Source organism: Pituophis catenifer, unplaced genomic scaffold (assembly GCF_029215685.1).
Source record: "Pituophis catenifer annectens isolate HBS135680 unplaced genomic scaffold, rPitCat1.0.hap2 SCAF_2, whole genome shotgun sequence".
NCBI lineage: Eukaryota > Metazoa > Chordata > Lepidosauria > Squamata > Colubridae > Pituophis > Pituophis catenifer.
In genome coordinates this window covers 24,989,823-25,001,237 of record NW_027256882.1, presented here as the reverse complement: position 1 = coordinate 25,001,237, position 11,415 = coordinate 24,989,823, and the positions used below count along the sequence as shown (strand labels likewise).

Here is an 11,415-nt window from a genome sequence, read left to right as displayed (position 1 = left end):
GCGTACTGGTCGGTGAGAGGCTGTTGGTAGCAGAAGACGGTTTCGTAAATACCCCGGTCCGATGCCATGGAGCGCTCTAAAGGTGGTAACCAAAACCTTGAAGCGTACCCGGAAGACCACTGGGAGCCAGTGCAGCTCGCGCAGGAGGGGGGTCACATGGGAGCGCCATGCCGCTCCCATAACCACCCGCGCGGCCGCATTTAATCAAGTCCATCCCCCTTGCTGTTAGCCGTCCTCTTATTCTCTTTTCTTCCACTTTTCCTAGCATCTGAGTCTTCACAAGAGACCAAGGGTCTTTACATGTGTCCAAAGTAGTTTAACCCTAGTTATTTGTGTCTTAAGTGAAAACTCTGGATTAATTTGTTCTGTGCTGCATTGGTTTGTTTTCCTGACTGTCCACGGTAGTCTTCTCAAATACATGTTTAAGGTATCTGAACATAGATTAATCACCATATAAAGGTCATGTGTTAGAATTTTTTGTCACATTCATTACATTAAACATTTATTTCATCACACAGAGCAATAGGAGATGGCACCTAGCACCTAGCGAACACTGCCTTATAGGTCAAAGAAAAAAAAACCCCTTACCATTGCCTCACTATCAAACTAAGATGAAACGGGAAGAGTTCAGAGCCTTTGAGAAATAATACTCATGATTTATGTTCCTGCTTTTTTTGCCATTAGTAAATCACTTACCGCCTGCAATTTGGACTGGCAACTCCGTTGCTAAGCAATGCAATCGTAAAGTGAAACGTCACATGAACGCACTCAGCTTACAAGGTCAGTTCCAAATGCGGCCATTAAGTGAATCACCCACAGTCATTAAACAGATTGACACATAACCGTGACTAGCGACTTCCTACGGCTTCCCCATTGGCTTGTCGGAAGCCAATTGGGAAGGTTACAAATAGTGATCACATGACCGCAGAATGTTGTAACTATCATAAACGCATGCTGTGTGCCCAAATCGTGATCATGTGACGGCAGGGACTGGTCATAAAGTGAGCCGTTGGTAAGCAAGGACTCTGTAGACTCCATGATTGAAAACATCTCTTCTTCCCCATGCAGGTTGATTAGAGAACCTCCTGTTATTCCCCAGCCAGCTGATCTATGCCACCTTCAAAAGAAGTGTTGAGAGACTAGAAGACAAGACAGTTGGAAGAAAAGAACGGCATCCTGTTTTCCCCCCGATGGATGAGCAGGAGGCCACAGGACCTAGTGCTTGGGAAAGAATGGAGAGTCTTCCCAAAGCCTCTTTGGTTGCACAGATGAGTGGCTCTGAAGAGTTTCTGATGGAGGCACCACCACATCATGTGAAGCAGGAACCCACCGAGGGTTTGCAAGATCTCTGGGAGAACCAGTGGCAGGAGTTCCTCAGGACCCTGCAGGCACCAGACCTCGAGTGGGGGACTTCTCAGATGTCTGATCGGCTCACTCCCTGGGACGATGCCAGAACCTTCCTGGCCTCCTTTGAACAAGTCGCAACCGTTTGCCGATGGCCTCGGGATAAGTGGGTGACCTTTCTCTGGCCAGCCCTGAGCGGAGAGGCCGAGCAAGCCTTCAGCCTCCTCCGCGTTCAGGGGAGGGCAGACTATGAGAAAGTGAAGGCGGCCATCTTGGAAGAAGAGGCCGCCGCCAGGGAAAGACAGCGCCAGTACTTCCGGCAGCTCCGCTACCAGGACACAGAAGGTCCAAGAGGCATTTATGAGCAACTGCGGGAGCTCGGCTGCCGGTGGCTGAAAGTCGAAAGACGCACGAAAGACGAGATTTTGGAACTGCTAATCCTGGAGCAGTTCCTCAGCATCCTGCCGATGGACATGCAAATTTGGGTCAGGAAATGTAAACCTGGCAGCTGCACCCAGGCGGTAACCTTGGCTGAGGACTTCCTGTTGAAGCGGAAAGAGGCCGCAAAATTGGAACCGAAGGTGGGAGGATTTAAGGACCCTGAAGCAGGGAGGCGGGTTGGACGTGTTAAAAGGCAATGGGGTAGTTGCAACCATCTGTTCAAAGTCTCTCTCTTTATACAGGAGGTCCTTGACTTACAACAGTTCACTTAGTGACCATTCAAAGTTACCATTTTTCACACTTACGAACCATTGCAGCTTCCCCACGGTCACGTGATTTGCATTCGGATGCTTGACTCACATTTATGACGGTTGCAGTGTCCCGGGATCATGTGATTCCCTTTTGCGACCTTCTGACAAGCAAAAGTCAATGAAATCAGATTCACTTAACAATCGAGTTACTAATTTAACAACTGCAGTGATTCACTTGGTGGCGAGAAAAGTCATAAAATGAGCCGAAACTCACTGAACAAATTTCTCACTTAGCAACATAAATTTAGGCTCAGCTGTGGTTCGTAAGTTGAGGACTACCTGTATCAACTTTGGCAACTTTAAGACTTCAACATCCCGGGGTCTGACATCTTGCCAATTTTGACCAAATATTTTCTGTATGAGTAGTCCTTGACTTATGACCATATAGCGTCTGTGCATCGCGATCATAAGTCTAACATGATTTTATTATCTTTTTTGCAGTGATTGCTAAGTGAACACTGCAGTCGTTACATGAACCAATGATTCACTTATCGATGTAGATTTGCCCAAAACTGGAAATATGTACCCCTTTTCAGCAGAACCATCATAAAACGCAGCCAGCTGATAGTGGGACACCGCAAACGGCCATAAATGTTTAGTCACGTGACTTCAGAGGAGGTTGACCATTGGAACTTTAAGTAGCTCCAAGGTAGGTCCATCATAACTTCAAACGATTGCTAAGCGACTGGTCGTAAGTCCAGGACTACCTGTAGACACTGATGATTCCTAGACTGATTATTCTTTTCATTCCACCTAAATGGAAAAAGCCCACTGATCTCTGGATATCAGCCTCCTCCCTACGTTCAAGCCCTCTTCTCAATTAATTCTCTCCGGATGCTCTTTCAGGTGCCACCTACAGAGGAGGCTGTGGAACCTTCTGAGACAGGACAAACTCTGGATGGCTGGGCTGCCCAGCTCAGCAGAGACACCAAGGAAGGCGAGCGCAAGGAGGCAACATGGCTATGTAAGGTTCTGTGTTCCTTAGAAGAGTCCATTCCAGTTTCTTTTCTTCTGTTGCAGCCAAGAGACAAAGATTTTGGACTAGGGTCTTCATCAAACGCCAGCAGTGGGATGCTAAACTTTACTCTTAAAGATCTACTGTTGACTTTGGTAATGTTTTTAAAAATGTACTTCAGGGTTCTGAAGTAAAGGAGAGGTGCTCATTTCAAACGAAACTTTTAAAAATCCAAAGATCTTTTTGAAAGATGCAAGCTGCTTTAGATGAAGAGTACATAGTGCAGTGATGGCTAATCTTTTTGCTGTCGCGTGCCAAAAGTGGGGAGAACACGGGGGGGGTCACACACATGCGTGCCCACACCCATAATTCAATGAGCCCCTCACATGCGCGTGGTACCCCCCCATGCTCCGCCCACTTTTGGCACGTGATGGCATGGTGGACCTGGTAGGCCCGTTTTTCAGCCTCCACCAGCTCCGGATGTCAGGCTTCGTTGTTATCTCCAAATAAATGAATTTCCAAACGCCCGATCTTTGAGGAAATTTTTCTCTTTATTGAGCATAACGAACTGACCCTGACTCAATGCGCAGTTAGCACTGAACTTTGGCCCCCCCAAAACCTCTCTTTCCGGTTCCCAATTCTCTGCGTCTCATTGGCCATCTTCCAAGCCACTCTTCTCATCCCATCTCCGTCAGTTCACAGGAATGTCACCCCTCCCATCCCATCTCCGTGGAGACAGTTCTTCAGGGGAATTAAGTAGGTGAAAGTTCAAGCCTCTCCTCTCCTTCCTTATGGCAGCTTGGAAGCTGACACCAGAGGCATTCTAGGAACCTGGGGAGGGCGAAAGCCGCCTTTCCCACTCCCTGGAGGCCCTCTGGATGCTGGAAATGGCTCATTTCCCGACTTCCGGTGGGACTGGAAAGCCTGAAAATCAGATGGCCGGCACATGCATGCACACTGGAGCTGAGCTAGGACAATGCTCGCGTGCCCACAGATATGTCTCCACGTGCCACCTGTGGCACACATGCCATAGGTTCACCATCACGGACATAGTAGCTTTTAAAACAGGCTCTACTTTATTGTAAGGCTACATTAGCAGAATCTTGCAAGTCTAAAAGTACAGGTAGTCCTCGACTTACAACAGTTTGTTTAGTGACCATTCAAAGTTACAATAGTACTGCCTCCCATGGCTGACTCCCTTCATGACCAATCAGATTTAAGCAAAAACAAGGAACATTCACTTCAAGCATAGGTTGGTATGCAGCTGCATTCTTCTCCCAACTGGGTGACCTTGAAGCATTGTCTCAGGGAGATACAGAAGTTACTTTCGCTTTCCCCCAAGCAGTCCCTTTCCCATCCACCCTTCCCAGAGTTCATGGCAGACTCTCATTGCATACCCACTGCTTTGAGTTGTTCTATGCTCTGGCTGGTGTAAGCGTTGATGGTATCCCGTCACCATGTTCTTTGACAGTCTGGTTGCCTTTTACCGCTAACGCTTCCAAACATCATTGCTTTCTCCGGTAAATTCCTCTGCGTGACGTAGCCAAAGTAAGTAATATGCAGTTTTGTGATTTTGCCTTCTAGATCCTGGATAAGAATCTCCGTTTTCTTTCTGCAGGTGATGAGCAGGTATGGGGGAAAGAAATGAACTCCATTCATCCCAAAGAACAAGAACAAATGGATACCAAGGATGTTTCTCTGGAAACAAACAAGGATTTCCAATACTGTAAGAACGGTGCAGCGTTGGAAAATCCGAGCGAAAGAGGGAATGTGCCAGCAATGGGTCCTGAGAAGGGGGTGGACCTGACTATTTTCTGCACTGATGATCCAGGCCGTGCTTCAGAACAGCAGAAATTCTTGGGTGACCAGGTGCAGCACACCAAATCGGACCACAGAGGGAACTTTGGACAAAGCTCGGATCTTCTCCCGCGTCAAAGTACAGATACGGCTGGGAAATTGTATCTGTCTTTACAGGGTGGTAACAGCTTAATGTCAAACCAGGCCCTTATAACCCAGTCGGGAGTTTACACGAGTCCAGGAAGCATGAAATGCTCCCCTTCTGATCAACGCTTCAACTCTGCTTCAAGTTTCAAGGAGCATTTGAGTACCCCTAACGGAGAGTCTTCGTTTATCTGCTGTTATTGTGGAAGAAACTTTGGATCCAGTTCAGTCTTACGGGAGCATCTCCGAGCGCACACGGGAGAGAGGCCGTACCGATGCCTGGACTGCGGAAAGGGTTTCAACCAGAAGCATTATTTGACCATCCACGAGAGGCTGCACAGCGGAGAGAAACCCTACCAATGCATTCACTGCGGAAAAAGCTTTCCGGAGAGATCCCGGCTTCTCATCCACGAGCGGATCCACACGGGCGAGAATCCCTTCGTTTGCTCTGAGTGCGGGAAGGGCTTCAACCAGAAGGGGAATCTCATGACCCACATGAGGCTGCACACGGGAGAGAAACCATACAAGTGTGCTCTTTGCGAGAGGCGGTTCAGCCAAAAGGCAGGCCTCAGCTCCCACGAAAAAACCCACATAGGTCTGAAAAGAACATTTTGATACAGGCCGCTGGGCTGGTGCCTCGAGTGGATGAAACTTGTTTTAGAGGAAAATCACAAACCTCATATCGAAGGGAACCTTCAGAATTGCAGCGAGATATCTAGGAAGATGTAATTCCAAACCCGTGTTTCTCAACCATGGCAACTTTGGACAATTCCCCAGCCAGCATGGCCATTGCTAAAGATTACTAAGAGTTGATGTCCAGATATCTTAAAGTTGCTACCATTGAGATATACTGCTGTAGAAACTTAGACTGCGCAGCTGTCATGCCCCCATCGGAGCCTGAATCTGTGGAGGAGGATGAGCCTGAGCTAAAGCTGATGGAGATCAAGGGGACGACTTCTTGGCATGTGGGGAGGAGCAGGCTGAGGCAGCCCAGGGCATCTCAGGATTGGGACGGCTTGTTAGCAAGAAGGAATGGGAGCAGGATGACGGAGAGGGCAAGCAGTAGACATGAGAAACGACAGAGCTCAGGCGATGAGCAAGGACCACCCCCTCCTGATCCCTAAGCATGGAGAGTGGAGAGGAGGCGGGAACAGCGCAGGCCAACTGATGACTTGGGAGGAGAGCTCCCCGCCCCTCTTCACAAGGCACACCTGGGGACTGAGATTTAAGGAGACGCTGTGGGGAAGGGGCATTTGTCAGGAACAAATGCTGAATTGGTAGAGTTTGATGTGCTGGTATAGACATTTAGAGTTTGCAGGACTGCTCGCTTCTTCCTTACTTGTGGACTCATTGCTTTCTTCCTGACTGTGGACTCAGGACCTTGTTCCTGACTTTGTGGACTCCTTGTTTGTTCCTTGTTTCGTGGACTCATTTCCCTGTTCCTTTGTTTTGCTGGACTGGGCGCAGCCAGAGGCTGCCGTGTGCAAGTATGTGTGTGTGCTTTGCCCTGAGACTTGCCAAGAATGTGGGAGTGTTTGAGGGAAAATTTGGAGCATTAAAGGGGAGTTTGAACTCTTAGCTGGCTGGGTGACCTTCGTGTCTTGTCCCGGGTCATCACAGCAACACCCTTTTTCTCTGTAAATGGAAGTTGCACTACCTGCACACAGATGTGGAGACATCTGGGAGCAGCTTCCAAAGCAGCTTTGTGCAAAGCTAGGAGAGATTTGTGGCTGCCTTTAAAAAGACATTTTAGTGCAGGGATCCCCAACCCCAGGGCTGCGGCCTGTTCAAAACTGGGCCACGGGAAAATTGGGCAAGCACGCGCACACGAAGCTCTGCTCGCATGAGCAGAGAGCGCTTGTTCTCATGCATGAAGCTCCACTCGCGCGAATGGAGCTTCACATGCCAGTGACTTCTCGTGCTTTGCGTGTGAGCGCTCTCCGCTCAAGCACCCTCTGCTTGTACGAGTAGATCTTTGCACACAAGTGCAAGAGCCTGCCATTTGTGTGAGTGGAGCTTTGCGCACGAGCACAAGCGCCCTTCACTCGTGCACAAAGTTCCACTCATGTGAGTGGAGCTTCGTGTGTAAGCACCCATTGCTCATTTAGAGCTTCATGCGCGAGCACCCTTTGTTCTCTTGGAGCTTCATGCGCGAGCAACAACTGCCCTCCGCTCAAGCCCCCTCCGCTCCCACGCAACGCTCCATTCGCACATGGAGGACATATGCACCATTCACACAAATGCGCGCACACCTGGCACTCACCTGCCCCCACACACACTCCAGTCTGGGCCTCCAAGCTGGAAAGGTTGGAGGCCACTGTTTTAGTGCATTCTGAAGCATCTCTTTTTAAAGATTGTGTGTGTGTGTGTGTGTGTGTGTGTGTGTGTGTACAAGTCAGCCCTTGACTCCTGATTACATTTCTTGGAGAATGGTAGTGGCAAACCACTTTTATATTGCAATAAAAATTAATTTTGATAGTTGAAATCGCCCGGAATTGAGATTGACTTGAGGAAACCTGTATTTTTAAATAACATGATAATCGTGATTGATGATGTTGATGATGTTATTTCTGTCAGGGTTCCAAGGGACACACCCAACAAAATAAAGCTCCGAGGCCTGAGGTTCCTCAAAGTTCCCATTTATTACAGATGTCATGTTGGCACATCTGGGAAAACCCGAATCTGAAAACTTCCAGGATTTCCACACCCAGCTGACAGTTCACAGCCCTTCCCCACACCCACAAGTTCATCACATTGTGGCGAGGAGCCAAGGTGGCGCAGTGGTTAGAGTGCAGTACTGCAGCTACTTCAGCTGATTGCTAGTTCAGCAGATCAGCAGATCAAATCTCACCGGCTCAAGGTTGACGCAGCTTTCCATCCTTCCGAGGTGGGTAAAATGAGGATCCAGATTGTTGGGGGCAATATGCTATTTAGTATACTGTCTTTGTTGTAAGCCGCCCAGAGTCCTCGGAGAGTGGGCGGCATAGAAATATGATTAATAAAATAAATAATAAACATTGCCCAATCAACTCTTCACACTCCACCGGATACAATCTTCAGGCAGTCTCCATCAGACGCAGGCAAAAGTCCTTGAATACGGAATGTTGTTATGACTAACTTTCTACCGCTTCAACAACAATCCCCCTCCCAACTTCCCCAGCTAAAATATGTGGCAGTTTAGAAGCAAAAAGAAAATTGTCTTCCAAAACTGACAATTTCCAGTGGTGCAAATGTGAGCGTTGGTATCAGCCTGCCTTAAGGCAAAACCCAGATAAGATTTTCCTCCAGGTTGAGTGGTGACCTTTTGGTTGAAGCATTTTCCTAGCATGTTGGTTCCCAAATAAGAGTTACACAGTAGCTATTTCCGATCATCTATCTAGATTTATGTATTTCCCTCATTGAAAAATTACTTTTTTCATTATATATTAAAAAATCAGATAATTTTGTAATTACCCTGATGTCTTGCCTTTCTTTTAGTGCACCCATAGCTACCAATCAGTTCATTCGCTTTTATGGTTAGGGACATTATCCAAAGTCAGGGGGGGAAAGGAAACATTTAGTTTTATTTTGTACAGCTTTTAGCCATAAATAAAACAGCAACAAAAGGAAAAGACAGAGTCAAAATAAAGAAAAAGAGATAAACCTATACAGTAGAACAATCCATTTTAAATCTCATTTCCTGCTAAAACAAAACTTTGCAACATTGAGACTCTAGAAAGAGTGCAGAGAAGAGCAACAAGGATGATTAGGGGATTGGAGGCTAAAACATATGAAGAATGGTTGCAGGAACTGGGTATGTCTAGTTTAATGAAAAGAAGGATTAGGGGAGACATGATAGCAGTCTTCCAATATTTGAAGGGCTGCCACAAACAAGAGAGAGTCAAGCTATTCTCCAAAGGACCTGAGGGCAGAACAAGAAGCAATGGATGGAAACTAATCAAGGAAAGAAGCAACTTAGAACTAAGGAGAAATTTCCTGACAGTTAGAACAATTAATGAGTGGAACAACTTGTCTCCAGAAGTTGTGAATGCTCCAACACTGGAAGTTTTTAAGAAGAGATTGGACAACCATTTGTTTATTTATTTATTTATTAATTTATTTATTAATCAAATTTCTATACCGACCTACTCCCGGAGGACTCAGGGTGGTGAACAGCCAAGATAAAATACAGATAATACAAACATTAAAAGTCCCTTAAAATTATTAAATATTTTGGCCGAAACACAGATTAAAACACCCAATTTATAAAATCAAACAAATTAAAAATTTTAAAGAGGAGAGTTAGGCCAGGCCAGCCTGCTGAAATAAAAAAGTTTTGAGAGCACGACGAAACATGCGCAGATCCGGGATCCTCCGTATCTCTGGGGGGGGAGTTCGTTCCAGATGGTAGGTGCCCCCACAGAGAAGGCTCTCCCCCTGGGGACCGCCAGTCGACACTGTTTGGCCGACGGCACCCTGAGAAGCCCCTCTCTATGGGAGCGTACTGGTCGGTGAGAGGCTATTGGTAGCAGAAGGCGGTCTCGTAAATACCCCGGTCCGATGCCATGGAGCGCTCTAAAGGTGGTAACCAAAACCTTGAAGCGCACCCGGAAGACCACCGGGAGCCAGTGCAGCTCGCGCAGGAGGGGGGTCACATGGGAGCGCCATGCCGCTCCCATAACCACCCGCGCAGCCGCGTTCTGGACCAGCTGGAGCCTCCGGGTGCTCCTCAAGGGGAGCTCCATGTAAAGAGCATTGCAGTAGTCCAGGCGGGAAGTAACGAGGGCATGAGTGACTTTATTTAACGAGTCCCGATCTAGAAAGGGACACAACTGGCGAATCAGGTGGACCTGATAAAAATGGTATATGGAGTTTCCTGCTTAAGCAGCGGGTTGGACTAGAACAGTGGTCCCCAACCCCCGGTCCGCGGACCAGTGCCGGGCCGTGGAGTACCTGGCACCGGGCCGCACAGCGGCCGGGGGACATGAACGCTGCAGCGCAAAGGCTCCTGGGCCGTGCGCAAAAGCTCCTGGGCCGTGCGCAAAAGCTCCTGGGCCGTGCGCAAAGGCTCCAGGGAAGACAGCCCCGCGCAGGTACGCACGTGTGGCCCAAAGCCCCCACCCCTGCGCGCGCTCAGCGGGCCACGGTAAAATTATCAAAGGCTGATTGGTCCGCGGCGATAAAAAGGTTGGGGACCACTGGACTAGAAGACCTCTGAGGTCCCTTCCAACTGTTATTCTGTGCTGTTCATAACATTGTAGATGACATAAAACACCAGCAAGCAGAAATCAATACAGAAACTCTCCGAATCTCCAGGGCTTACAGCTAGAAGTGGTGAAATAAGATTTCGATATACCGTCATACCAAACCTGTGATGGAAAAAACATTGAGTCTGCCTCTTGTGTGCAGAGACAATCAACCACGGGGAATTTGCAGTCTATATCAGGAGGCACTGGTTGCATTTGCATAGCACCAGAGGTTGCTGGGAGAGCAAGCAGCTGCTCCCCATGAGCTGCAAAGGACTGGGTCTTCATTCAGTGGATCAAGCTAGCGATCTGCAGGTTGATCCAGAGCTCTGTTATCAGCTACAGAGGCCTTCAGGAAAGCCTTGCTAGGTACAGAAGAAATGGGCCAAGGGGTGTCAGGCCTGGCTGCCACTACATCCTCACCCTAGCTTAATTTTCAGCCATGCACCCTGTGTTGTGACCTAGGCTTCCTAAGTCATTAAAACACGTGAGTTGTCCCAAAAACCAATTTTATTGCAACAGCTGTGAATTACATTCATTCACAGCTGAATTGCAATTAATTGCAAAAAGTCCTTCGGGATAATCACCAACCTTTATCTTCCTTTACACTCTGCCAAAAACCTACTTGGCAAAGCCACACAGATTCCAGATTCAAGCAGAGATACTGACTAGGAACAGAATTAACAACGTTGCCTTCCTGCAAAGTGTCCACGAGCCTTTGGTCCTCTTTTAAGCCTTGTGGGAGGGGCCAATAATCTCCAGGCCTTACTCCCGAGTCGTCCCTTTTGTTTTAACTGTTCGTGCCTTCTGGCAGCTCTGTGCATGCGCGCACTAGGAACAGGCTTCTCTTGTTCCTCTGCCTCTCTGCTGTCCAACTCTGGAGGCTCCGGAGTCCGCGCATCACTCCCAGATGGTCCTGGCCCCATCTCTGCCTCCGATGCAGAGCCCTCATCTGGGGCTCCAGGACTGGCCCATGTTCCTCCCCAGCCTCCTCACTGTCCGACTCTGCTGCCAACTCCACCGGCTGCTGGCGGACCACAACACCCTGGAGTGGGCGGGGTCTTAATTAGGGCTTATTTTGGGGGTAGGGCTTATATTGGGCGCACATGTGAAAATCAAGCTAGGACTTACTTTCTGAGTAGGTTGTATTTTGGGGAAAACATGGTATTTTAGTAACGAACCACCTTCTGGGAGGACC

The 11,415-nt window shown here is 48.2% G+C and overlaps 1 protein-coding gene across 1 annotated transcript; it reads left to right on the top strand.

Moving 5' to 3' along the window:
• Positions 1 to 1,190: 1,190 nt before the first annotated feature.
• LOC139310012 (zinc finger and SCAN domain-containing protein 30-like) lies at positions 1,191 to 5,691 on the top strand. Its single transcript, XM_070934190.1, has 3 exons — positions 1,191 to 1,925; positions 2,943 to 3,060; positions 4,670 to 5,691. Exons 1-3 carry the CDS (start codon positions 1,191 to 1,193, stop codon positions 5,605 to 5,607), a joined length of 1,791 nt encoding a protein of 596 aa, XP_070790291.1. The 3' UTR covers positions 5,608 to 5,691.
• Positions 5,692 to 11,415: the final 5,724 nt, after the last annotated feature.

Bases quoted from the DNA above. Each gene is read 5' to 3' on its own strand.
- LOC139310012 (XM_070934190.1), top strand. From the start codon at position 1,191: ATGGATGAGCAGGAGGCCACAGGACCTAGTGCTTGGGAAAGAATGGAG. The intron at 1,926-2,942 runs GTGGGAGGATTT...ATGCTCTTTCAG, and splicing joins CCGCAAAATTGGAACCGAAG to GTGCCACCTACAGAGGAGGC. The intron at 3,061-4,669 runs GTAAGGTTCTGT...TTCTTTCTGCAG, and splicing joins CAAGGAGGCAACATGGCTAT to GTGATGAGCAGGTATGGGGG.